The 23,690-nt window shown below is 39.1% G+C and overlaps 1 protein-coding gene across 1 annotated transcript in view; it reads left to right on the top strand.

Annotated features, from left to right (window-relative positions):
- C9 (complement C9) overlaps positions 1 to 22,558 on the top strand; it is a gene marked incomplete at its 3' end in the record, with an annotated part of 35,302 nt that extends 12,744 nt beyond the window's left edge. Inside the window, exons 5-9 of the mRNA XM_080701182.1 lie at positions 1,925 to 2,170; positions 7,058 to 7,298; positions 10,112 to 10,252; positions 12,420 to 12,598; positions 22,331 to 22,558. Coding sequence (XP_080557308.1) covers positions 1,925 to 2,170; positions 7,058 to 7,298; positions 10,112 to 10,252; positions 12,420 to 12,598; positions 22,331 to 22,558 — 1,035 coding nt within the window. The remainder of the gene's footprint in view (positions 1 to 1,924; positions 2,171 to 7,057; positions 7,299 to 10,111; positions 10,253 to 12,419; positions 12,599 to 22,330) is intronic.
- Between the last annotated feature and the right edge of the window lie 1,132 nt (positions 22,559 to 23,690).

The raw sequence follows: 23,690 nt of genomic DNA, 5'->3' as shown, positions 1-23,690 counted from the left end.
AATTAAAAATGGAAGATGGAAAAAAATAAAAAATAAAGAGTTCCCATGAGAGCTTATAGCAAACACATTTATAAATCCATGAGATCAAGAGAAGCCCCCCTAAATAACTGATATTCAATATAGGACTTGAAACAGAAATAGGAATTCCTGGCCCAAAGATATGTTTTTCTTGTATGTATGAGTTTGTACAATGTGTGTTATGGGAATTGGGAAAAGAAAGTAAGAGAACATTATAGAAAATAAAGGCAGAATAAAAATGCCCTGCAGTGAGGAGCAGCATGGATTGTGAAAACAAAAATTTGGCTTGGTGACTGAGTCAGTGAGAGATTAAGTTGGAATCAGTCTGGTGTTAATTTTATCTTAAAGTCAGTAGAAAGACACTGGAGGTTCTAAGTAAAGAAGTCTTGATGGTAGATTGTTTACTGTTATGTTAGGCATTAAACCAGTGAACCTTGTTTTAAAGGTAATCATATACGTTTCAGTCTTTCCATTAGACAATAATAGCATTGTGTTCCCCATGCAGAATAGCCACACGATGCATACTACTGACACCACCTGAAGACACAAGTGTCTCATCCCCTTCCTAGACAAGAGTTATGCCGATTTCAGAAGCTCTCTGGAAGAGGAGCTGAAGAGCTGTCATTAACAACTCTTCCATTGTGCATTAGTTAATTTTCTGTTGCCAGTAACACAATAGCAAGACTGTGTGAGTTACAAAAAAAGAGGTTTAACTCACGATTTTGGAGATCCAGTGTCAAAGGACTACATCATGGAGGCTCCATCCTAATGACCTCACCTAATACCAGCTCACCTGCCAAAGGCCCCACTCACCCAGGCATGTGGCACACACCTGTAATCCCAGTATTTGGGAGGCTGAGACAGGAGGATCGCAGGTTCATCAACATAGTAATTTTGGGAGATCCTATTTCAAACTTAAAAATAAAAATAAGACTGGAGATATAGCTCAGAGGTAGAATCCTTGTACCAAAAAACAAAAACAAAAAAAGCCCCAAACTCTAGACACTGTAGTCTGATTAAGTATCTACCCTTCTCTTTCCGCACAATGGTAGTTAAAATTCAGCATATGAAGTTTAACTTAGGGAGACATCATGTTAATACCTGACTATAATCAACTTGGTAAAGGATGCTTTACCTGAAAGGTTTAATTTTAGTTATTTAGTGTAGGGTTTTTGGTGTGTGCAAAAAAAATGCATGTCGTGTAAAAATATTCCAACAGCAAAATGATTATGCAAAGAAAAGTAAGCCCGTTGCCCCTCCAGAGTCCCTCCTCCTTAAGGCAAGCACTGTGGTATTTTGCCTACTTTTCTACTAATTTTAAATACAAATAAAATGATTCATTTTTCTGACAGGTAATAGTAGATAAAGATTGAAAGAATAATTTTAGAAGCCAGGCAACTCAGTGTTCATGTCCTAGTCTTTCTATTTAAATTAATTAACGTGTGTAAAATACTTCAAATAGTATTTTATCCATATACATTCAGCAAGCTTTATTCTCTTTCCCTCCCTCCCTCCATCTTCCTCTCTCTGGTATTCTACTCCCTTCTTCCCCTCCCACTTATCCAGGTGGAAGAAAACAAGTATCTATCCTGTTATTTACTGTTAAAACATTCATATTAACTTTTGAGAGCTTGCTAAATTTTAAATCCTTTCGTGAATTATCGCACCGCATCCTTGAGACAACGTTAGGGCTAGGTATGATGAGTATCTCTATTTTCCAGACTAGAAATCAGACTAAACACAACGAGCTTTTTGTAGAATGTCCCCAAAGTCACAGACCCTGAGCCCCAGCAGCCTGATCAGCCAGCACCTTCTCTCACAATTCTTTGCTCTACTACCTTTTAACTAATCGCTTGATTTTTGTTTTGTACCTTGTTTTTGACAACACTTTGTTACATTCTTGTAGACCAAGGCTGATAAAAATCTCAGAACCGAAAATTATGAAGAAGAGACTCAAGAATTCAAAAGTATCATCCGAGAGAAGGCATCAAGTTTTAATGCAAACTTAGCTCTAAAGTTTACACCCACTGAAGCAATGAGAGACAACAGTGAGAAAATGTCCTCAGATACTAACAGCATCCAAAGTAGTTTTCGATTTTCATACTCCAAGCTGCAAACTTATCAGCAATTGTTGTCCTATGCTTCAAAGCAGGTAAGACAAAAAAAAAAAAATACAGAGAATATAATAGAATGTATTTCTAACTAACCAAGTCCCCCTCTTTAAATTTAAGTATTTAATCCAGGTGTGGTGCTACATGTTTGTAATCCCAGCATTTGTGAGGAGAGACAGGAAGATCCAGGTTCACAGCCAGCCTCAGCTACTTAATGAGGCCCTTTGCAGTTTAGTGAGACCCTGTTTTCAAATAAAGAATAGAAAACAGGGCTGGGGGTATATCTCAGTGGTAGAATGCCTCTTGATTCCATCTCCAGTACCATAAATAAATAAATAAATAAATACATACATACATACATACATACATAAATACATAAATACATACATAAATACATAAATAAATACATAAATACATAAATAAATACATAATTTAGAGCAGATAAAGATTATAGAAAGAAAAAATAAAGCGAGATACATGAAATTCTCAGATAGGTAGCTGGGACATAGAGAAGAATAACACCAACTGGAGGAAACTCTGATGAAATTTTGGACAGTAATGAGTGAATCAGCTGTGTCGTGGTATTGAGCAGAGAATGTGTACTAAGATCATACTGTTGTACTGAAATTAGGGAACAGACCATCAAGCCTGATGCAAAAGGCTGGTCAAATTGCACCAGAAGGAGAAAGGATTACAAAGATCTCCTTGAATCAGATCATGAAGATCCTCAAGTCTACTATATAGGGGTTGTTTTTTATTTAAGACACTTGGTGGTCATTGATTGGCCATTGGCATTGTCTATTATATTTAAATTGATCATTCTGGGTGCTTGGCAGGGAAGAGATTATGGGTGCCAAGAACAAAACCAAGGAGGCTTGTTAAAAGCTGTTGCAGGAATCCAGGTGGGAGATGTAGCTCAGGCAGGATAGTTGGAGTCAAGCATGACTGCTGAGCAGCTAGGAGAATTGAGCTACTGCTGGGGTGGTGGGGACTTCTGGTAGAGCTGGCTCTGGGAGGAAGGCCAGTACTTAAGGTTTAGTTTGATGGGAGAGGCCAGGTAGGATGTGGATGCTACAAGTCTGGAATATTAGAAGGACAACTGGGCTAGAACTGTAAGTTTGAGAGTCATCATATAGGTGATGCTGAATGGGCTTTGGGAGACTGTCAAGAATGTTAGAATAGCCGGGCGTGGTGGCGCACGCTTGAAATCCCCACACTTGGGAGGCGGAGACAGGAGGATCGCGCAGGTTCCAAGCCAGCCTCGCTGTCTTAAGAGACCCTGTTTCCAAATAAAAAGTATAAAATAGGTCTACAAGTATAGCCCAGAGGTAGAAGGGTTTCCAGAAACCCCAGTTCCACCAAAAAAAAAAAAAGAAAGAAAGAAAGAAAAAGAAAAGAATGTTAGAATACATTGAAAAAAAGAGAAGAGCAAATGCTAAATTTATATAAATTCAATAGAAAGAAATTTGTAAAAAGAGAATGAACCAGAAAATAAAACCAACAAGCGACCAGTGCAATGCCCTGGGATCTCTCTACTCAGTGTGGTCTCTGGATCAGCAGCTTTTACATCACTGGGATGATAGAGCTCCAGACCTACAAGATTAGACTTGCACTTTAACAGGATTATCTAGATGATTTGTTCACATGTTACTGTAATGTTGGGAGTTGCAAAGGAGGCAAACGCCAACCAGGTTATTGAAAGCAGCTTTAATCAGCCTAATCAACCAGCGCCTTTGGGCACGGTCTGCCGACTGTGGGGAAAAGGACCAATGACCAGGCAGCAGTCATGAGGTCAGCAGAGTCAGATTGGTCGGCAGAGTCACATGGTAGAGCGGAAATACCAATGTTTTAAGGGAGAGGGACTTGGGGTGGGGCTAGCAGTGTAGTAATGCCGATTCTCTCACAGCATCTGGAGTCTCATGATGCCTGTACTCAGCCTCATGATGTTTGGAGTCTCGAGGCACCTGGATTCTCATAATATCTCCACTTCTGGCTTCCGGGATTCCATCTCCTGTTCATGCTGTGGGGTCCTGTGTGGGAAGGAAGGGACCTGACCTATCAGTTATTGTTTAAGAAGCTCTGCCCCAAAAAACAAGGAAAGAAACTCTATTAAGGAGAGGAGACTGATGCCCTGCGTCAAATATGCTACTATGTCAAAGAAGACAAAAAGGATAATTCTTGGCCTTAGCATGGTGAAGGTAATCAGTGACCTTGAGAAGAGAAGTTTTTGTCTTAGTGAAAACAAAAGTGTGGTTGAGTTATAGTTGAGAGAAACTTGGGAAAGAAGAATTGGAAATCAAAAGTATAAAAAGCTTTTTCAAGGAATTTTGCTTCTAATAAGGGCAAATAAATTAGTAGCAGCTGGTCAAGAAAGTGTATGTATGTCACTATCACTATAAACTACCATATGATATGAGACTATAATGCATCCATAAAAGTATGAAAAAATGTATGAAATAATAGCATATCTGGGTACAAAGAATCTAAAACCTGCCTCTGAAATAAATGAACCAAAGAGCATCACATGTCTTTTTGACTCCAAATCTCAAGATATGCATTCTAGTTTTAGCAATAATAAAATAATAAAATAATAAAATGGAAGCCAGGCACATGCTTGTAATCCCAATACTTGGGAGGCTGAAACAGGAGGATCTCAGGTTCATGGCCAGCCTCAGCAACTTAGTGAAGCCCTCTGCAACTTAGTGAGACCTTATTTCAAAATAGAAAACAAAATAAGTTCAGGTGTGGACCACCCAGTACTTGGAAGGCTGAGACAGGAGCACAGGTTTGAAGCCAGCCTCAACAACTTAGCAAGACCTGCTTTGAAATAAAAAATAAATAAACAGGGCTGGAGGTGTAGCTCAGAGGTAGAATGCCCCCTGGATTCAATCCCCAAACACACACACACACACACACACACACACGAATTCAAGCACTCAGAAGGTAGCTCTCCTGGCTTATAAGATTATTGCTAAAGGCTGACTCACCCTCCATCACCTAAAGTTAAGTTATATGAGCAACCTGCTTCTATAACACAAAAAATTTGTTGTGATGTCCATATATATCAAGATATATCTTTTTATGTGTGTGTGGTACTGGGGTTCCTGGAAGCCCTTCTACTTCCGGGCTACACTCTCAGACCTATTTTTACATTTTTATTTGGAAACAGGGTCTCCTAAGCCAGCACACGCAGCTAGCTTCGAACCTGCGCGATCCTCCTGTCTCTGCCTCCCAAGCGCGGGGATGACAAGCGTGAGCTACCATGCCCGGCTTATCAAGATATATCTTTAAAAATAAATTATTCTTAAAATTCACACAGTCACCACATATTAACCACAGCGATACCAGAACCTCAAAAGACCCACTCCAAAATAATGGAGGTAGTTGTGATTTAGTTTTGCCTGAGCCGGGCCAAGTCATTTAATCACACAGTTTACTGCCCAATTCTCCCTTGGAACTTTAAGCCATCATTCCTGACACTGAAGGCATTTAATAGATGAGTTGTTTAGGTTGGCTTGAGATTCATATTTTAAAATACTGTCCATCCCATCTCTCTAAGGATTGACAGTCGAAGGAAAAGAGAGATCACAGACCTACATCCTTAGTAAAGACGCTGCACAGATGTTTGTGTGGTTTGGGGCAAATAACTTAGTATCTTTGAGTCAGAGTTTCCTTATCTGCAAAATTTGAAAATTGAACCTTATATCTAATGTATACATTTCCTTCCATTGTTAGCAGTTTTAAATCAATTTAGTAAGGTATAATTTCCATATAATAAAATGCAAATATTTTATATGTATAGTCCCATGGATTTTGATTCTTACATATGCCTTTATTGCCAAAAAGAAGATGTGGAACATCTTCAAAATAGATGCAGAACATTTTCATTACCCCAAGAAAATTCCATCACAGCAAACTATCTACCAACTGAGAGACAACCAAATGACAGATTTCTCTGACCATAGCTTAGTTTTCCTGTGTTAGGATTTCTTTTTTTTTGTTTGTTTGTTTTTGTTTTTTTGTTTTTTTTTGGTGGTACTGGGGTTCCTGGAAGCCCTTCTACCTCCGGGCTACACTCCCAAACCTATTTTATATTTTTGAAACAGGGTGTCTTACGCCAGCGCGGCTGGCTTCGAACCTGCGCGATCCTCCTGTCTCCACCTCCCAAGCGCGGGGATTACAAGCATGCGCCACCACGCCCGGCGTAGAATTTCTTTTTTTTATATGCTTTTATTAGTGCATTATAGTCTTACATCAAAATGTAAATCATGTTGACAGTGACATCCATGTACACAGTACTTTGTGCCCCTACCCTGGCTGCCTCCCCATCTCCCTCCTTCCCCACATAGAGTATTGCGATTGACATGGTATTTCCACATACATACACACAGCCACTGGTAGTAAATCCTTCAGTGAACCTCACTCTCCTCCCTTCCCTTCCCTTAGATCACCTTCCTGGCTCCACTGAGATTTCTCCTCCACTATCTGGAGTTTCAGTGGCGTTCCAGTTGCTCCTTAGCTTGCACATACTAGAGAAAACACATGAGCCTTCACTCTCTATGACTGCCTGATTTCACATGAGGGGAAACGCATAGTATATATTGCTCTGCGTATGACCTATTTCACTCAGCACTATATTTTTGAAATTCATGTTGCTGAATGTATCAGTAATTTGTTCCTTTTTACTGTTGGCTAGTATTCCATGCGTGAATATGTACTGCAATATCCTTATCAACACCCCTGTTGATGGGCATTTGATATATTTCAAATTTTAAGCTTTTTTGGACTAATGCTACTATGAACCAGAGCATCACATGTCACTGCTAAAAAAAAAAAATACTCATATGTAAATACTAGATTGTGTGATTTATTTGAAGCAGTGGTAATAAAACTCATATTTCTTTTTTTTAAACTTCTCTACAACAAAGGAAAAGATGTTTCTGCATGTGAAAGGATCAATTGATCTCGGTAGATTTCTGATGAGAAATCGGGATGTCACGCTGACAACAACTTTCTTGGATGACATAAAAGCTCTGCCAAGCACCTATGAAAAGGGAGAATATTTTGGATTTTTGGAAACATATGGAACCCACTACAGTAGCTCTGGGTCTTTGGGAGGAATCTTTGAACTCATCTATGTTTTGAATAAAGCTTCCATGAAGGAGAAAGGTATTTCTAGAATTAGAATTCTAACTACAAATGCTATATTGACTAAACTTTCTTTCCCTAACCTTTCAAGATAGTCTTTAGAATAAAAAAAAAAACCCAGTAACCTCCTCCTTTGAGAGAAGAAAGTCTTCTCTTCTGCCCTTTGGCACCTACGATCCTATCAAATAGTAAACTGCCTCTCACCTCAAATAAGCTGACTGGCTCCTGCTCAGGAGCCTTGCTAATAGATGTACCAAATTATATCACAATCTAATATCAATTATATAGGGATGCTACCTTTAGTGAAATATTTCAAAAGTGAAAGAAGCTGGAAGAAATGTAATTAATGTAACCTATTTCTCATTTAGTCAACTGGTCCAATTTACATTTAATTATCTTCCGAAATATTCTTCAGCATTGGAAGGAAAATATTACATTATGTTTTCTCTTGGAGGGAAAGGAAGAAACAATGTCATATAAATCTAACATCTTAAAGCAAGCATGGAAAATTAGTTTTACATCATATGATAATCCTACTTACTATAGTGGTGGCCACATTGGGGTCATGTTGAGTAGGTTCCTGGCTACATATATGTCATTATGGGAAAAAGGGCCCTAGTTGATCACCAGTGCACGCCAAAGGTACTAGAGAGGCCCATGTGATACATAGTTCCCACTGTCCAAATCTTGAAGGATAAAGTATATGAGTTGCACGCAGTGGTGTGTTCCTGTAGCCCCAACTACTCGGGAGGTTGAGGCAGGAGGGTCGCTTGAGCCCAGGAGTCCACAGTCAGCCTGGGCAACATAGTGAGACCCTATAACCTAAGAAAAAATTAATAATATGAAAATAAAGCAAATGTGAAGCATTTTAAAAGTTTTAATCATTTTTGTAAGTGCTTGTGACTAGTTATGAATAGTCCTTAAGAAGGTGATAGATAGATGTCAGAATATCTCCTCTTCACCCTCACAATTATTTAGCTGTCTCTTAGGGAAGTATTGCTAAAAGCCATTTCCATGGCTCCTATGGGGTCAGTAGGTCAAAGTGTTGAAGACTTACCTGAAGAGTAGTATGTCACTGTGATCTAAAGACACCTCCCCATCATCAGTCAACACCCTATGGGTGAAGAAGTCATGACGGATCAGAGCCAGCTGCTCTTGGTGCTATGGGCCAGCCTTGGGCCAGCAGGAACCTCCCCAGGGGTACTGTACTATGAGGTCGTTTGGATTATGTGGTTGTGCAAGGCTACATCCACCGCAGAGTGAGGTCTCTGCAAGCCCCGCCTGGAGGCTCTATTCCCAGAGATAGTACATGGGAGGGGGGACACAAGAAGACTGTATCTTGATCATCAGAAGCTCAGCAAGGGCAATCAAGACACAAGGAGCCCATCAGCCCAGGGCTGCTTTGGTGAAAAGCTTTGTAAGAAGAGTTCTTTAAATCTGGACAATTTAGAGTTATCCACCTACTGAACTTAGCATCTACTGAACTTCTGGCCTTACTAGACCTGGATCTTAAGGCCAACCCCAGCCTGTCGTCTTTCCCATTTCCCCAAGCCAATGCCTTAGGACCACACCATCCCCTCTCCTCGGGCTGGCTGTGTGAGGGTCCACCCCGAGGCAGAGAATCTAAGTGCTTTGAGGTCATCTCACTGTTTTTCTGTTCTTCTGGATCAAAGTCCTCATACTTTATTAGGATACAGTTGGAAGTCTAGAATTCTGTATTTCGATCTTTGCCTTCCATATTTATCCTCCCTGGAAGTGCTACAAGAAATATCTGTTAGATGAGTGAATGTCTAAAGCCTCCCAGGTATCTACTAAAATTCGCCACAGAGCCTGGGATTAAATTCTCCCTTGCCTTTTTCATAAAGACTTTTGTCTTTCAGAACAAATATGTGTGTGTATGCGTGTGTGTTTTACTGGGGATTGAACTCAGGGACATTTTATGTCCAAGCCATACCCCCAGATGTTTCTTTTCTTTTTTTTTTTCTTTTCTTTTTTTTTCCTTTCATTTTCTTTTTTTCTTTTTTTGCAGTACTTGGAATAGAGCCCAGGGGCATTGTACCTCTGGGCTACACTCCAGCACTATTTTTTAGTCTTTTTCTTTTTGAAACAGGGTCTCACTGAGTTGCAAAGTAGCTGAGGCTGTCTGAAAATCGCAATCCTCCGATGATCTCCACCTCCTGAATGCTGGGATTAGAAGCCCGTACCACCACGCCTGCCACCCCCAGACCTTTTTGTTTTGGGGGGGGGTCTGGGGATCGAACCCAGGGGCATTTGACCTCTGAGGTATATCCCCTGCCCTATTTTTTATTCTTTATTTTGAAACAGGGTCTTACTAAATTGCAGAGTTGCTCTAAGTAGCTGAGGCTGTCCGCAAACTGCCATCCTCCAGTCTCAGCCTCCCGAATGCTGGGATTACAAGCGTACGCCACCATGCCAGGCCCCAGACCTTTTTATGTTTTGTTTTGAAACAAGGGCTCATTAGGTTGTAGACAACCACCCTATGTTTTTGAGGTTCTCCTCGAACCTGCAGTCTTCCTGCCTCAGTCTCTCAAGTTCTGGGATTCCAGGTCTGTGCCACCACACCTGAATACCAATATTATTTTAAAGCGAGTGATAAATTTAATATATTCATCACCACTAAGTCAACAAGCAAAGTCAAGAAAAGGCTAAAAAATTCTAATAGGGAAACAAAGTAGTTCAGATAGTCCTATATATTTGAGTTCAGTAATGACACCTAGAAACCTAAATAAGTGTCTTTCTTACCAAATAGCAAGCTAGGATTTGTGATGTTGATAGGAATTATCTAATAATTTTCAAATAAATACATAAAACAGGTGTGGAACTAAATGATATTAAGAGATGCCTCGGGTTTAATCTGGATTTATCTCTACATTCCTCTGGAGCCTCCACTGGAGCTGAAGTCACAGCAAAATTTGATAAAAATGATTGTTTAAAGAGTGGCGACGGCAGAAGTGGTAAGTATGGCCTAACTTAGTAGGTGAGAAAAAGCCAGGAGATATACAAAAGAAAGAACACTGCGCTTTTAAAATGACCTCTTTATTGTCCTCTTTATTTAGAAAAAGTCAAAGATACACCAGGACTGTATCTTTGTTACAGTGGTTTCTGTAAACCTATAAGCAGAAATAAGCTGTGGGCACACGCTTATTTCCCCATGGTGTGGTTTGCAGCTGCCGGGGATGCCATTCATACTGCAAGCGTAGATTTCTGTATTGATCATAGAAATGGTAGAAGGATGGTGGTAGAGAAATGTCTTGCAGAAAAGATTTCTTTTTTCCCCTTACCTCTAACAAAAATCATCAATGAGTTAGTAGCAGGACTACATGTATCTGTCAACAAAGGCCAAACCACCTCCCCAGCACCACCTTCCACCTGACTTGAAGTCCCCAATTCACCCTTACCAGCAGACCTGTACATAATCCTTTAAAAGTTACAAGTACCGCCAGGCGTGGCGGTGCACGCTTATAATCCCCGCGCTTGGGAGGCTGAGACAGGAGGATCGCACAGTTTGGAAGCCAGCCTTAGCTACTTAGTGAGGCTCTCAGCAACTTAGTGAGACCCTGTTTCCAAACATAAAATAAGGCTGGGAGTATAGCCCAGAGGTAGTAAAGCCCCTGGGTTCTACCCTCACTACCACACAAAAAAAGTTACAAGTACCTATAATATGAGCACTATTCTCTACTGCTCATCTTTAGCAGATTCATAGGCATGAGGAGGTGCTGAAGCTCTTAATTCTTATACTAATTAGATGTAACTGAGGGCATTTTTAAAAAATACAAGTGCTTGCGCCGAGCGTGGTGGCACATGTTTGTAATCCCCGCGCTTGGGAGGCAGAGACAGGAGGATCACACAGGTTCGATGTCAGCCATGCTGGCTTAAGAGACCCTGTTTCCAAATAAAAATATAAAAAATAGCTCTGGGAGCGTAGCCCAGAGGTAGGAGGGCTTCCAGGAACCCCAGTACCACACACACACAAAAAATAACAAGTGCTTGAGATTCATCTTTAAAGAGCCAGCTGGCAGCAAGGAAGCTAAAGCAAGGAAAGCCTGATAACCTTTTTTTTTTTTTTTTCTTTTGCAGTACTAGGGATTAAACCCAGGGTCATTCTACCTCTGAGTTACACCCCACCCCACCCCGGCCCTATTTTTTATTCTTTACTTTAAAACAGGGTCTCACTAAAGTTGTGGAGGGCCTCACTAAGTAGCTGAGGCCGGCTGCAAACCTGCGATCCTCCTGTCTCAGCCTCCCAAGTACTGGGATTACAAGCGTGCCCTACCACTCTTGACTTAATGTTTTAAAGCATATCAACTTCGAACGTGTGGTCTCGATTGGAAGCCACTGGCAAAAGTTTGAAAATGAAGAAAACTGAAATTGCCACCGTGTGACATAATTTCTCTCTGAGGTCCTTAAGTTAACTGTATAATCATATATTCAGTCCAGTTTTATTGGTGCATTGTAATTATACATCATAATGAGGTTCAGAGTAATAGAAACAGATAAGCACACAGCCCTTGCTGTGGTTAGCCCTGGGTCCCAACTCACTCCCTCCCAATCTAATCACTTCACCTCTTTAAGAATTCTCATCCAGGAAACGGAGGAAGGCTAAGCAAAAACATCCTGAAGTTCTTTTTCAATTCCAAAGCTTCCAGACTCTGAAAGGCTCACAGAACTTTATTTAAAGTGGCCCAATCTAGAGACGGACTGAGGGAAAGATGAGTGAAATTCTGGGAGTAGAAAGAAATCATACTTTTTGCATTATTTTGTTTTAGACTCTGTTTTTTTTTTTAATTTTGAAATAGTTTAAAGCAAACCTCTAAAAATATGACAGGCAATTCGCAACAAAAAATATATAGTATATCCAAACTCCTGTTAAGTTCCCCCGTGCCTGTGTTATCATGAGCTATGAATTACCAATGTGTCTAGATAATTTGCACCATTTTTATTTAAAAGAAAGATGACCAAAGTCTACAATTAGCTACTAATAACAATTGCCTCTCCAGCTTTGGTGGGAAGGGGAATTACATAAATAATATTATTCACAATGAAAAATCAGTAAATATTCTAACTATAGAATATGACACAGAACTACAAGCGCTTGTCTTCAATTCCTCCTTCTCTCCCCAGAAAATATCACCAGTGAGAACTTCATAGACAATGTGATTTCATTCATAAAAGGAGGAACCAGGAAATATGCAGTCGAGCTGAAAGAAAAGCTTATCAAAGGAGCCAAGAGTATCGACGTGACCGACTATGTGAACTGGGCCTCATCCTTAAATGATGCTCCGGTGCTCATTAGTCAAAAAGTAAGGAAGGTCTATTTTTAAATTGAAGCTCGTGTCATTTTCTTATTAAGTGCTGCCATCGGTTCAGATGAACAGCTGACTGACTCTACCTGAGAGAGACGCGGGCATTCAAACACACTGCCATCTCATCCCGGAAAGAGGCATGGCCGAGAAGAAAGGCAGAGTGGTGTCAGACACCCTGCGCTGAGCTCTGACCTGCCCCTCACTAGATCCAATACTTTCCTGACTTCTGCAACTCTTAACTTCTCCACGCCGCCTCCATGTTCTCCCCCCGTACCCACCCCCCTGAGGGCTTCATCAGATTGCCTGTGCAGAGCCCAGAGCTCTGACTGCCACAAAGTACCCAAGGATCAGGGTTTCCCTTATTTCCCTTGGCTACCCCTTGCCTTCTCCTGGCATCACACCACCACTGCCAGCCCAGGAGAATCTCATTTATTGTGAGTTTTTATGAGGGAAAGTTTCATAAGGTGTCCAAGAAAAGTTTCATAAGGTCTCCAAGCAAGGGTGAACAATTCTTATGGTCAGAGAATTCTTTCCTTTTTATTTTATCCTATGCATGCATTTATTTATTTATTGTTGAGACGGGGTCTCTCACTGTGTTGCCTAAGCTGGCCTTGAACTCATAAGCTCAAGCGATGTGCCTGCCTCAGCCTCTTGAGCAGTGAGGACGGCAAGTGCATCCTGTCCCTATCTTGACTGCACAGTCTTCAGTTTATAAACCTATTGGGAGTTCAGTCTTGTGCTTGTTCAGAGAGAAAAGAAATTCTGTTACACTTTAAAGCTAGAAATGCCATGTTCTTTAACCCCATCTTTCTCTCCCTAAACTAACCACTTCTTTACTTCTTCTTTTGATCCTGATATTATTAGAAAGTGGTTTTCTACTTTCTCCTGTAGCTTTTGGTTACCCCTACCTCATAATTTTCTTCTCTCAGGTCAATTTTTATCTTTGCCTACCACTTTAGTTGGATTACCATGAGTAATGGCAACATTTTTATAGTATAGTTATTGAATAAATTTACTCTTTTCAATTTGTTTTGTTTTGCTTTTGGAGAATACTTGGGATTGAACCCATGTGCATTCTACCCCTGAGCTACACCCCTAGCCCCAGTTATTTTTACTTTTTAAATGTTAAAACAGAGTCTCACTGAGTTGGGGAGGGCCTTGCGAAGTTGCAGAGACTGGATGTGAACTTGTGGTTCTCCTGTCTCGGCCTCCCAATCGATGTTTGATTGTCCTCCAAAAGTGATGAAAGCCACCAAATCTATCTTGTTTATGTGAAGAAGAAACTCAGAGCCGGGCGTGGTGGCGCACGCTTGTAATCATCACACTCAGGAGGCGGAGACAGGAGGATCGCGCAGGTTCGAAACCAGCCGCGCTGGCTTAGGAGACCCTGTTTCCAAATAAAATATAAAATAGGTCTGGGAGTGTAGCCTGGAGGTAGAAGGGCTTCCAGGAACCCCAGTACCACCAAAAGAAGAAGAAGAAGGAAGAAGGAGGAGGAGGAGGAGGAGGAGGAGGAGGAGGAGGACCTCAGAAACTGAAATTTGTAATCAATTCTCTTTTAGGTTTTAGAAACATATCCATTTATAGATGTGCAAATGTACCTATGTCGTCAAGTATTTTTTCCCACATTGGACAAAGAGGAAGAAAAAGCTGCCAGCCAAATTAGCATGCATATATATATATATAATGCATACAATATATATTATACGTATTATATATACATATTAGCATGCATATATATCAGAAGAAGCCCTTTCTGTTTTAAGCCTAAAGTTTATGCAAATTCACTGTCTTGAACTCAGCCAAATATGTTTATGTTGGAAGATTTTAAATACAGAAAGAATTGGTGACTTGGATCTTTGCATGGGGAGACACCTAAAGTGACTTTTTTTAAATCTCTCAATGCAAGTTCAACTCCTCTTGTATGGATTGATTCAAAGATTGTTTTATGGGGAGATATTAATAATACTCCAGCATATCCTAGAGCTGATTTTTTTAAATCTTGAGTAGTCAAAGCATCTGCTGCAAATGTACTATTAGATTTCCTAGAGCTATTCAAAGACTTGGGTGAGCCCAGTTGGCACAGTGTGGCTGTCTGGATGTGAAATGCAGTTGCTCCTGTCTTAGCAGCGATTGTTTCCCTGTGGAGGTCTTAGAGGAGGAAGCATTTCACCTTCACTCTCTGTGTAAGTTTCTTTCCTCATAAATAGAAAACCAGGTTCTACCTAAGAAAATGGCAGCTTTAGTTAGTGCCCTATGGGCCGCTTAATAAATTTATCTTCTTGTTGAGAAAGTTCAGAAAAGAGCAAATTGTTGTGATTTTTATTAACTTCACATGGCTTTTAAATCCCTGAAGAGATGGAGATGTAGTTATGTCTGACTTTAAAATAGGTTCCAAGTCATTTTGCTCTTGTAACTCCAATAAGCATGGTCCTATGGTTGATTGGTTACTATTGCCAACAGTTTAACTACACAATTATACTAACTCGTTCTTTGGTAAGTTGAAGCATATCTATTTTATATAGATGAGGTTTTTAAACACTGGGTATGGTATTAATATTAAAACAATTGGCGCGCCAGGCGTGGTGGCACACGCTTGTAATCCCTGCGCTTGGGAGGAGGAGGAGACAGGAGGATCACGCAGGTTCGAAGCCAGCCGCGCTGGCTTAAGAGACCCTGTTTCCAAAAAAAAAAAAAAAAAATTGGTCTGGGAGTGTAGCCCGGAGGTAGAAGGGCTTTTCCAGGAACCCCAGTACCACAATAAATAAACAAATAAAATAAAACAATTGGCTCTTCTACTTAAGTATTTATAGAATTGATAGAATCTCTCCCCACATCCCAAACTATTAACAGGTTTCTATTTAATCCTCTGTAGTAAACTAAATCAGTGATCTAGGTAGTAATGTCACAAAGTGTGCTCATCAGAAAGAGCAGGAAGTTAAGTAAAAGGTAGAAAGGTATATTACAAGTGATTTTACAAGTATAATGCTTGATGCTGATGATAATGTGTGTAATGTGCGCATGTGAAAATAGATATGATAGTAGATGATGGATGGATAGATAGATGATAGATAGATAGATAGATAGATGTAGATTTGTCAAATATCCCACCTCCTAAAGCAATTTGTGGCAATGCTCTATTAGCAGAACCTGTGGTTTTGAATTTCCCAATGTTTGGTCCAGCCCAAGAACTTTCCCTTGACCTCTCTTCAAGCAGAGGACTTAGAATGACCCATTTTTTTCCATTTTCTTTGTCATAGTCTTCAACTGAAAGTTTATTGAAACCTGTTATCAGCTTGCCTGGATGTTATCACAAATGTTCTGCATTTTATCTGAACAGAATGGCCAAACCTTGTTTTCTTCGTAAAGCTACTACTACAAGCTAGCTATAAAAAGGCTGAGAGAAACATTCATCTGGGATTTCCTGGGAGATATAAAGTTTATCATTTCCTCTAGAACAACAGCACCAAAATCAGTATAGCTGTAATGCGGTGTATTGGTTTCCTGTAAAGTTTTGTTTTGGCATTATAAGAAACAAAATTAGGCAACCCACTGCTTTATTTTCTAATAAGATGTTACATAATACACTGTTCCCTTTATGAGAACTCACAGGAAATTATACTCTTTAATCTTATTTTGTTTTTCTTGGTAATCAGGTGGGTTTTCTTATGTGCCTAGGATTATTAAATTCAATTGTGTCTTATTCAATGCACTGTGAAACAGAGCCAAACTTATGACCAACTCATGCAAAGGGATAGGTCCTCCTGGCATCCGCTTTTTCTATCAGTGGGGCTTTTGCTTCTATCTCACCTTTTCTATTTTCACTTCTTCTTTTCCCACTTTCTTCAACCACTTTTACCTGTATATATAGTAGGCCATATTAGTGCCTTCTGGAGTACTATGAGGTAACAATGAATTAATTTGTTAACCATTTTTGCTCTGTTGTGTAATTCTTAGCCGACATGCACTGGGTGTTAAAGAGCGTCAGTATTTTACAGGGCTGCAGTACCAGTGCTGTGTGATTATTGGTACAGCTATAATGATATCAAAAAATCATCCTTTTTTTTTTACTATGTAACAATATAGTAAAAACAATTTCTAACTCTCTTGTCTAAGGATAAAAAAAGGACATTATTCTATCAAGAACCGCATATGTGGTATATGTAGTTTAATTATTGTGGAGGTCTGAAAGAAATCTAAAGATACTTATTATTAAGTTATGTTGTCAGTTTACTTACATCTTAGCAAGTTTCAGGATAGATTATATCCACTGAAAATATATATGCAAATGGTAGAACGCGAAGAGAGTTAGCTGGCTTAGGAGAAAAAAATTAAAACTTTTCTTTATTAACAGAAGGTCAAAGTTTGCCAGCAAAAGATGTGGCTCTGCAGAAAAACTTCAAGAAGTGCAATTTAATAGTCTTTTGTCTACTTGTGGGGTTTCTGACCTGGGGCTTTGAGTCTCCTCTGAAGCCACTGCTATTGCCTGGCCTTCATCGTTATCTCTGAACTCTGTTCATTTGTTTTATCCAAACCGTGTTTCCTCCATGACCCTCTATTCCTGTCTCTTAGATTATCTGTCCTTGACTTTCCTTTGAAAGAAACAGGATAATTTTTTTTTCTAAAAAAATCATAACTCTACCACATTCTTACATTGTTTGTGCCAATACAACAATGCCAATAAAAGGTTATTCTCCTTCAATTAAATATGACATAGTCAAAATCTGAATCCTGGATACTAATTCAGGAGAGACTACAGTGGCAGACAGTTGGGCTGTGTTTGTCCAAGTTCTTGATATATTCTGGATATGAGCCTATTCTTACTTAGAACTGTTGGAAATATCTTCTCCAACTTAAGTCTTTTCACCATTTTCAAAACAGATATTTCCTCTCTCTCTCTCTCTCTCTCTCTCTCTCTCTCTCTCTCTCTCTCTCTCTCTTTGGTGGTACTGGGGTTCCTGAAAACCCTTCTACTTCCGGGCTACACTCCCAGACCTATTTTTATACTTTCTTATTTGGAAACATGGTCTCTTAAGCCAGTGTGGCTGACTTCGAACCTGCACTATCCTCCTGTCTCTGCCTCCCAAGCGTGTGGATTACAAGCGTGTGCCACCACACCCAGCTCTCTTTTCTCTTTCTTATTTTCAACTAATATAAGATTTACAGTAAAATTGCACAAATGGTATATACAAAAATATTGCAAAATAGTACCAAGAATTTACATATATTCCCCATCCAACCACCCTTAGTGCTAAATATTTACACAAGCATAGTAAAATTGTTAAAATCAGATAATTAACATTGACTAGCCAAAGCACAGATTTTACGTAAATATCACAAGGTGTTTTTTTGTTTGTTTGTTTTTGTTTTTGTTTTTGAGGTACTGAGGATGGAACCCAGGGGCATTTACCTCCAAGCTACACCCCCAGCCCTATTTTTTATTATTATTTATTTTGAGACAGGGTATCACTGAGTTGCAAAGGGCCTAAGTAGCTGAGGCTGTCTGTGAACCACAATCCTCCTGTCTCAGCCTCCCAAATGCCAGGATTACAAGCCTGTACCACCACACTCAGCTCACAAGCGTTTTTTGGTTTTTTTTTAATCTTCTTTTTCCTTCTCCAAATCGAATTTAGGGCCCCACATTGCATTAGTTATCATGTCTTTGTAGTTTCCTCTCCAGTCTCTGACAATTCTTCAGATTTTCTTAATCTTTCATGACCTTGACATTTATTAGGTATGTGTCAAACATCTCTCAGTTTAGATTTCTATTAGATTAATATTATGCACATTTTTCCCACACTAAGTATTAAATCCAAGGGTACTCTACCACTGAACTATATCCCCAGCTCTTCTATTTTTTATTTTGAGACAAGGTCTCAGTAAATGGCCCAGGCTGGCCTTGAACTTGCAGTCCTCCTGACTCTACCTACCAAGTGACTGGATTATTAGGCCTGTGCCACCATGCCTGGTGGTTACTCACTTTTGGCCAAATTACCATAAAATCGTCTTCTCAGTGCATTATACCATGATTATGATATAAATATATTTTTATTTTGATGTAGTCAATTGTATCTTTCTTCATTATAGCTGGTGTTTCTTAAGTCCTCTTTGTTCTTTTCCTAGCTCAAGGTCTTAAGTGCACTCAGCTGTATAGTTATAGATCTTCCAAAAAGTTTATTAAATTGATTTGACATTTAAATTTACATTCAACCTGATATTTGTTTATGATATAAGGTAAAAAACCATATTTTAAAATTTTTCTATGCAGATTTTATATTGTCCTAGGACAGTTTATTTAAAAGATTATCTTTTCTCCTAAGGCGCTGAAGAATCTTATCATAAATTCAGTTTCAAAATGTGGACGGATCTAGTTTTATAAATTCTATAGTTAACACTGCATTGTCCTAAGTTCTATAACTTTATAAGTCTTGAGGTCCAGAGGAGCGGGACCTTCTACTTTTTCTTCAGAAGTTCTTGCTAATTCGAGGAATATCCCATTTTCAAAAACCAGCTTGACAATTTCAACAAGATATTTCAAAAAGATACTCAAAATTTGACTGGGCCTGTACCTAATCTATAAATCAAATTGATGAAAGTAGACATCTTAAAATGCTCGATCTTCCAGTTCAAGAATGCCAAAGATCTTTGTATTTACTCAGCCCTCTTGAGTTTCTTCAAAATCCTCCCCTACACATTTTCAAAAAATTATTTGACTTACCGTGCTAGTTTGGCATTTTTCTCACTATCAATGAACATTTTTCAGGGGGATTTACTGGAAATTTGAACACGTAGAAACCACTTATAAAATCTGACTGGGATTTATAAAATCTGAATGGTTGGGATTACAAGCATGTGCCACCGTGCCTGGCTTGAGATTTCTTCTTAATCTTGATTTTCAGCGGTTTTAATGTGTGTGTATGAATGTGTTATTATAATAATTATTGTTATTAACATTATTATATTTGAAATTCGCTGGGCTTTTGGAATCTGAAATTCAATGCATTTACTTAATTTTGGAAGAAATAGCTGGCCATTATCACTTCAAATATTCCTTCTGACATATTTATATTTTCTCTCTTCTTTGAGGTTCCAGTAATGCCTGAACTGGACCCTCCGATATTGTCCCACAGCTCTTGGATGCTCTCTTCTTGGGTTGACATCGTCCTTCCAATTCTTTTATATGTTTGGGCTTTAGTTTGGATAATTGCTATCAACCTTTTAAAAGTTTTCTGGTTTGCCGGGCGTGGTGGCGCACGCTTGTAATCCCCGCGCTTGGGAGGCAGAGACAGGAGGATCGCGCAGGTTCGAAGCCAGCCGGGCACGCTGGCTTAGGAGACCCCGTTTCCAAATAAAAATGTAAAAATGGGTCTGGGAGTGTAGCCCGGAGGTAGAAGGGCTTCCAGGAACCCCAGTACCACACACACAAAAAAAGTTTTGTGGTTCTTTCTTTGGCTGCATCAAGTCTACTGATGAGCCTACCAAAGGTAGTCTATCTTTGTCACAGAGCCTTTTATTTCTCACATCTTTCTTTGGGTTTTTAAAAATGTAATTATGTCTATTAAAGTCAAATTCCCGTGTAATTTAAAAGTACTATTTTGCTAGGATGCTTTTAAGATTTTCATCATTATTTTTATTTTATTTTTAGTAATAGCATTTTTATTTTTACTTTTTATTTCAGAGCAAATTTTCTCTGAAATACTTAGGTGTTAAAAAAATTAACCTTAGTTAAAATAGGGTATCTATCACTAGGCCAGGTATGTCCTCCATCAGTAAGTCTTCAAATATTTCTTCTTAAATATTCTTTCTTCTGCTTTCCTTCTTGGACTCCAATGCCATGATTCTTTCCCCTTGCATTGGTTTCCCACCCTCCTTCTGTATTTCCCATCCTTTTGTCTCTTCAGGCTTTAACTATCAGTATTTCCATCAGACCTCTCTTCCAAGTCATTTTATTGGCTTCATTTGTACTGCATCTGTTTTTTAAACATCATTAATCTGCCTACTGTAAAATCAAGTTCTTATATTTCTACTTATTTCCTGTTTTCAAATCTACTTTTTAAAAAAATTTCCAGTTCTCTGCTAAAATTCTCTTGCCTTCTGATTATACAAATATAAACTATAGTAACTGTTTTTAAGTCTGGTAATACAAATATTGGCAGCCTAAAAAGCTTTCTTAAAGGATAACCACTCATCTAACCATCTTCCACAGACTCGCCACCATCATTAAGTGACACACACCTGTAGTACAAGCTTTGCTGTATAGATTATAATCCTTCACTATACAAATGTTATATTTTATAGTCACCATGTTGTACATAGATCTTCTAAGCTTATTCATCTATTTGACTTTTCAACTTTGTATCTTTTTTACCAACATGTCCCTATCCCTCATCCATTAAAAAAAAAATCTTAAATTCTATACTATGCCTAAAATACTCTTCTCTCTGCCTTGATACATTCCAATCTCAGTTCAACAGTCATTTTCTCAGAAAATTTTTTCTAGAATTTTCTGATTCCATCATAGCTACCATATATTTTACTCTAGTAATTTGTTGTACAAGGTAAGTTATTTTACTTTATTTTCTTTAAGTCTCGTTTCACTGTGCGATCCTGTTCCTCCATGTTACTGAAAAATGTATCCTTCCTTCATTAACTGGATGATGTTCAGGAAAGTCCTTCCTTGTTACTAAATTGGTTCAGAAATGCTGACACATCTGCCTAGGAAGTGAGGACATGACATTGTAAGTTCCATCGTGGTAGCCTTGATAACCTCATTCTCCAGGCTCACGTATTCACTTGAAGTCAAATGATCCCAACTACTCCGTGCCAGGCTTGTGCCTGGGAATCCCTGAAAAACCTGTACTCTACTCCTTCAGTCCCAGCTACCTTGGGGGTACTCCACAGGTCCCATCATCTCCCCAAATAGCTGCCAGAGATCTACTACTTCCTGGGCTGAAGGAATCTCCTCTTTCACTGGCATCTTCCAATGCTCTTTCCCCCAGCAAAAATTTCTCGATGAGTCCAGGCTTTCAGAGAAAAAAGGCCAAGAAAGAGCCTGCCCAGAATATCAGGGATATCAGGGATATTCTAGACTTGGCCTTGCATACAAATCTTTTTCTTAGACAAGAGATGGCTCTCTTCTGGAAGAAGAGGGCGGCTAGTAAAGCAACAAAAACAGTCCTCAGACTAATGTATCAATAAATTATACAGCCAAAAATTTAAATCCTCTCTTGATAGTTTTTGTTTTGTTTGTTTGGCTGGTTGAGTTTTTTGGTTTTTGTTCTGGTACTGAGGGTTGAACCCAGCATCTACCTCTGAGTTATATACTCAGGCCTTTTAATTTATTCATTTTCAAACTTTGAAACAGAGTCTTCCTAAATTGCTGAGAGTCTCTTTAAATTGTTGAGGCTGGCCTCAAACCTGTGATCCTACTGTCTAAGTTTCCCAAGGACTGTGATTATAGGCATGCGTCACCACACTGGGCTCCCTGGTAGTTCATTTTTAAAGCCCATATCACTATCTGTTGTAGTACCTATCATAATTTTTATTTTACATGTATTGGTGTGTTTATTCGTCAGTCTACTTACCTCTGTGATGTGACCTTCATGGTAGCAGACAATAATGAACATTCATTAGCTTTTGTTGAATTAACCAACCACTGAATAACTAAGAGTGTTTTATAAACTCTTCTGTAGGTAAAGACCTAAAATTAAATGTTTTCCTTTCTTACAGCTATCTCCTATATATAGTCTGGTTCCCCTGAAAATAAAAGATGCACATTTAAAGAAACAAAATTTGGAAAGAGCCATCGGAGACTATGTCAATGAATTCAGTGTCACAAAGTGCCACCCATGCCAAAATGGAGGAACAGTGATCCTGCTGGATGGACAGTGTCTGTGCTCCTGCCCACTCAAATTTGAAGGGCTTGCCTGTGAGACCCGGAAACAGAACACATCTTAAGATGTGAGCAACTCAATGTGATGTTCTTGAGCACAAAATATTAGCTTTGAGGTGATAACTTGAAAACCACTTTATGAATTAAATTGTAACAAGCTTCCAAAGACTTCATGTAAAGGGAGGATTAAAGTTGAATGAATAAAGAAATGGACAAACCACCTTCATATATCATTTTCACATGCTCTGCCTCCATATTTAGATAGAAGGGCAAACAAGTAGTAAGTTGTAGTTATCGTATTGCTTTAAATCATAAAAAATACTAATATATGTAACATAGAGAAATGTAACCAATATCCATGTGCTCACCATATAGAATTAAGAAATGTTAAAAATATATACAATTTATATGTATATATTATATACTGTGCATACAATTGTATGTGTAGATACATAACAGTAGACATAAACATATGTGTTCCAGAATTATTTTTTAAGAAAAACAATAGCCGGGCATGGTGGTGCAGCCTTATAATCCAAGTATTTGGAAGGCTGAGACAGGAGGATCACAGGTTCTAGGACAGCCTCAGCAAGTAGTGAGACTCTCATCAACCTAACAAGACCCTGTTTCAAAACAAAAATAAAATAGGGCTGGGGGTATTTCTTGGAGGTAGAATGCCCTTGGGTTCAATCCTTAGTAAAAGAGAGAAAGGAAGGAAGAAAGAGAGAAAGGAAGAAAGGAAGAAAGGAAGAAAGAAAGAAAGAAAGAAAGAAAGAAAGAAAGAAAGAAAGAAAAAGAAAGAAAGAAAGAGGAAGGAAGAGAGAGAGGGAGGGAGGGAGGGAGGGAGGGAGGAAAGAAGGCCAGCCAATGAGAGCCCAGCATGGTGGCACATGCCTGTAATCCCTATACTTGAGAGCCTGGGACAGAAGGATTGTAGTTTTGAAGATAAGTTGCCACAACAACTTAGTGAAATCCCATTTCAAAAAACAAAAACATGAGAAGGGTTGGGGTATAACTCAGAGGTAGTATATCCCTGGGTTCAATCCTCAGTACCACAAAGGAAAAAAAGAAAAATGATTATAGATTCAGTACAGTGCGTTGTAACACTATCCTGTTTTCCAGAAAAAGAAAAAAAAGCTCTGCTGCCATTCTCCCCCCCTACTACTCTGTTATGGTTGTTTCCATTACATTGGCATA

This window comes from Muscardinus avellanarius (assembly GCF_963383645.1).
Source record: "Muscardinus avellanarius genome assembly, chromosome: 1".
NCBI lineage: Eukaryota > Metazoa > Chordata > Mammalia > Rodentia > Gliridae > Muscardinus > Muscardinus avellanarius.
Note: the sequence above shows the minus strand (reverse complement) of the source record. Positions and strands in the feature narration are given on the sequence as shown.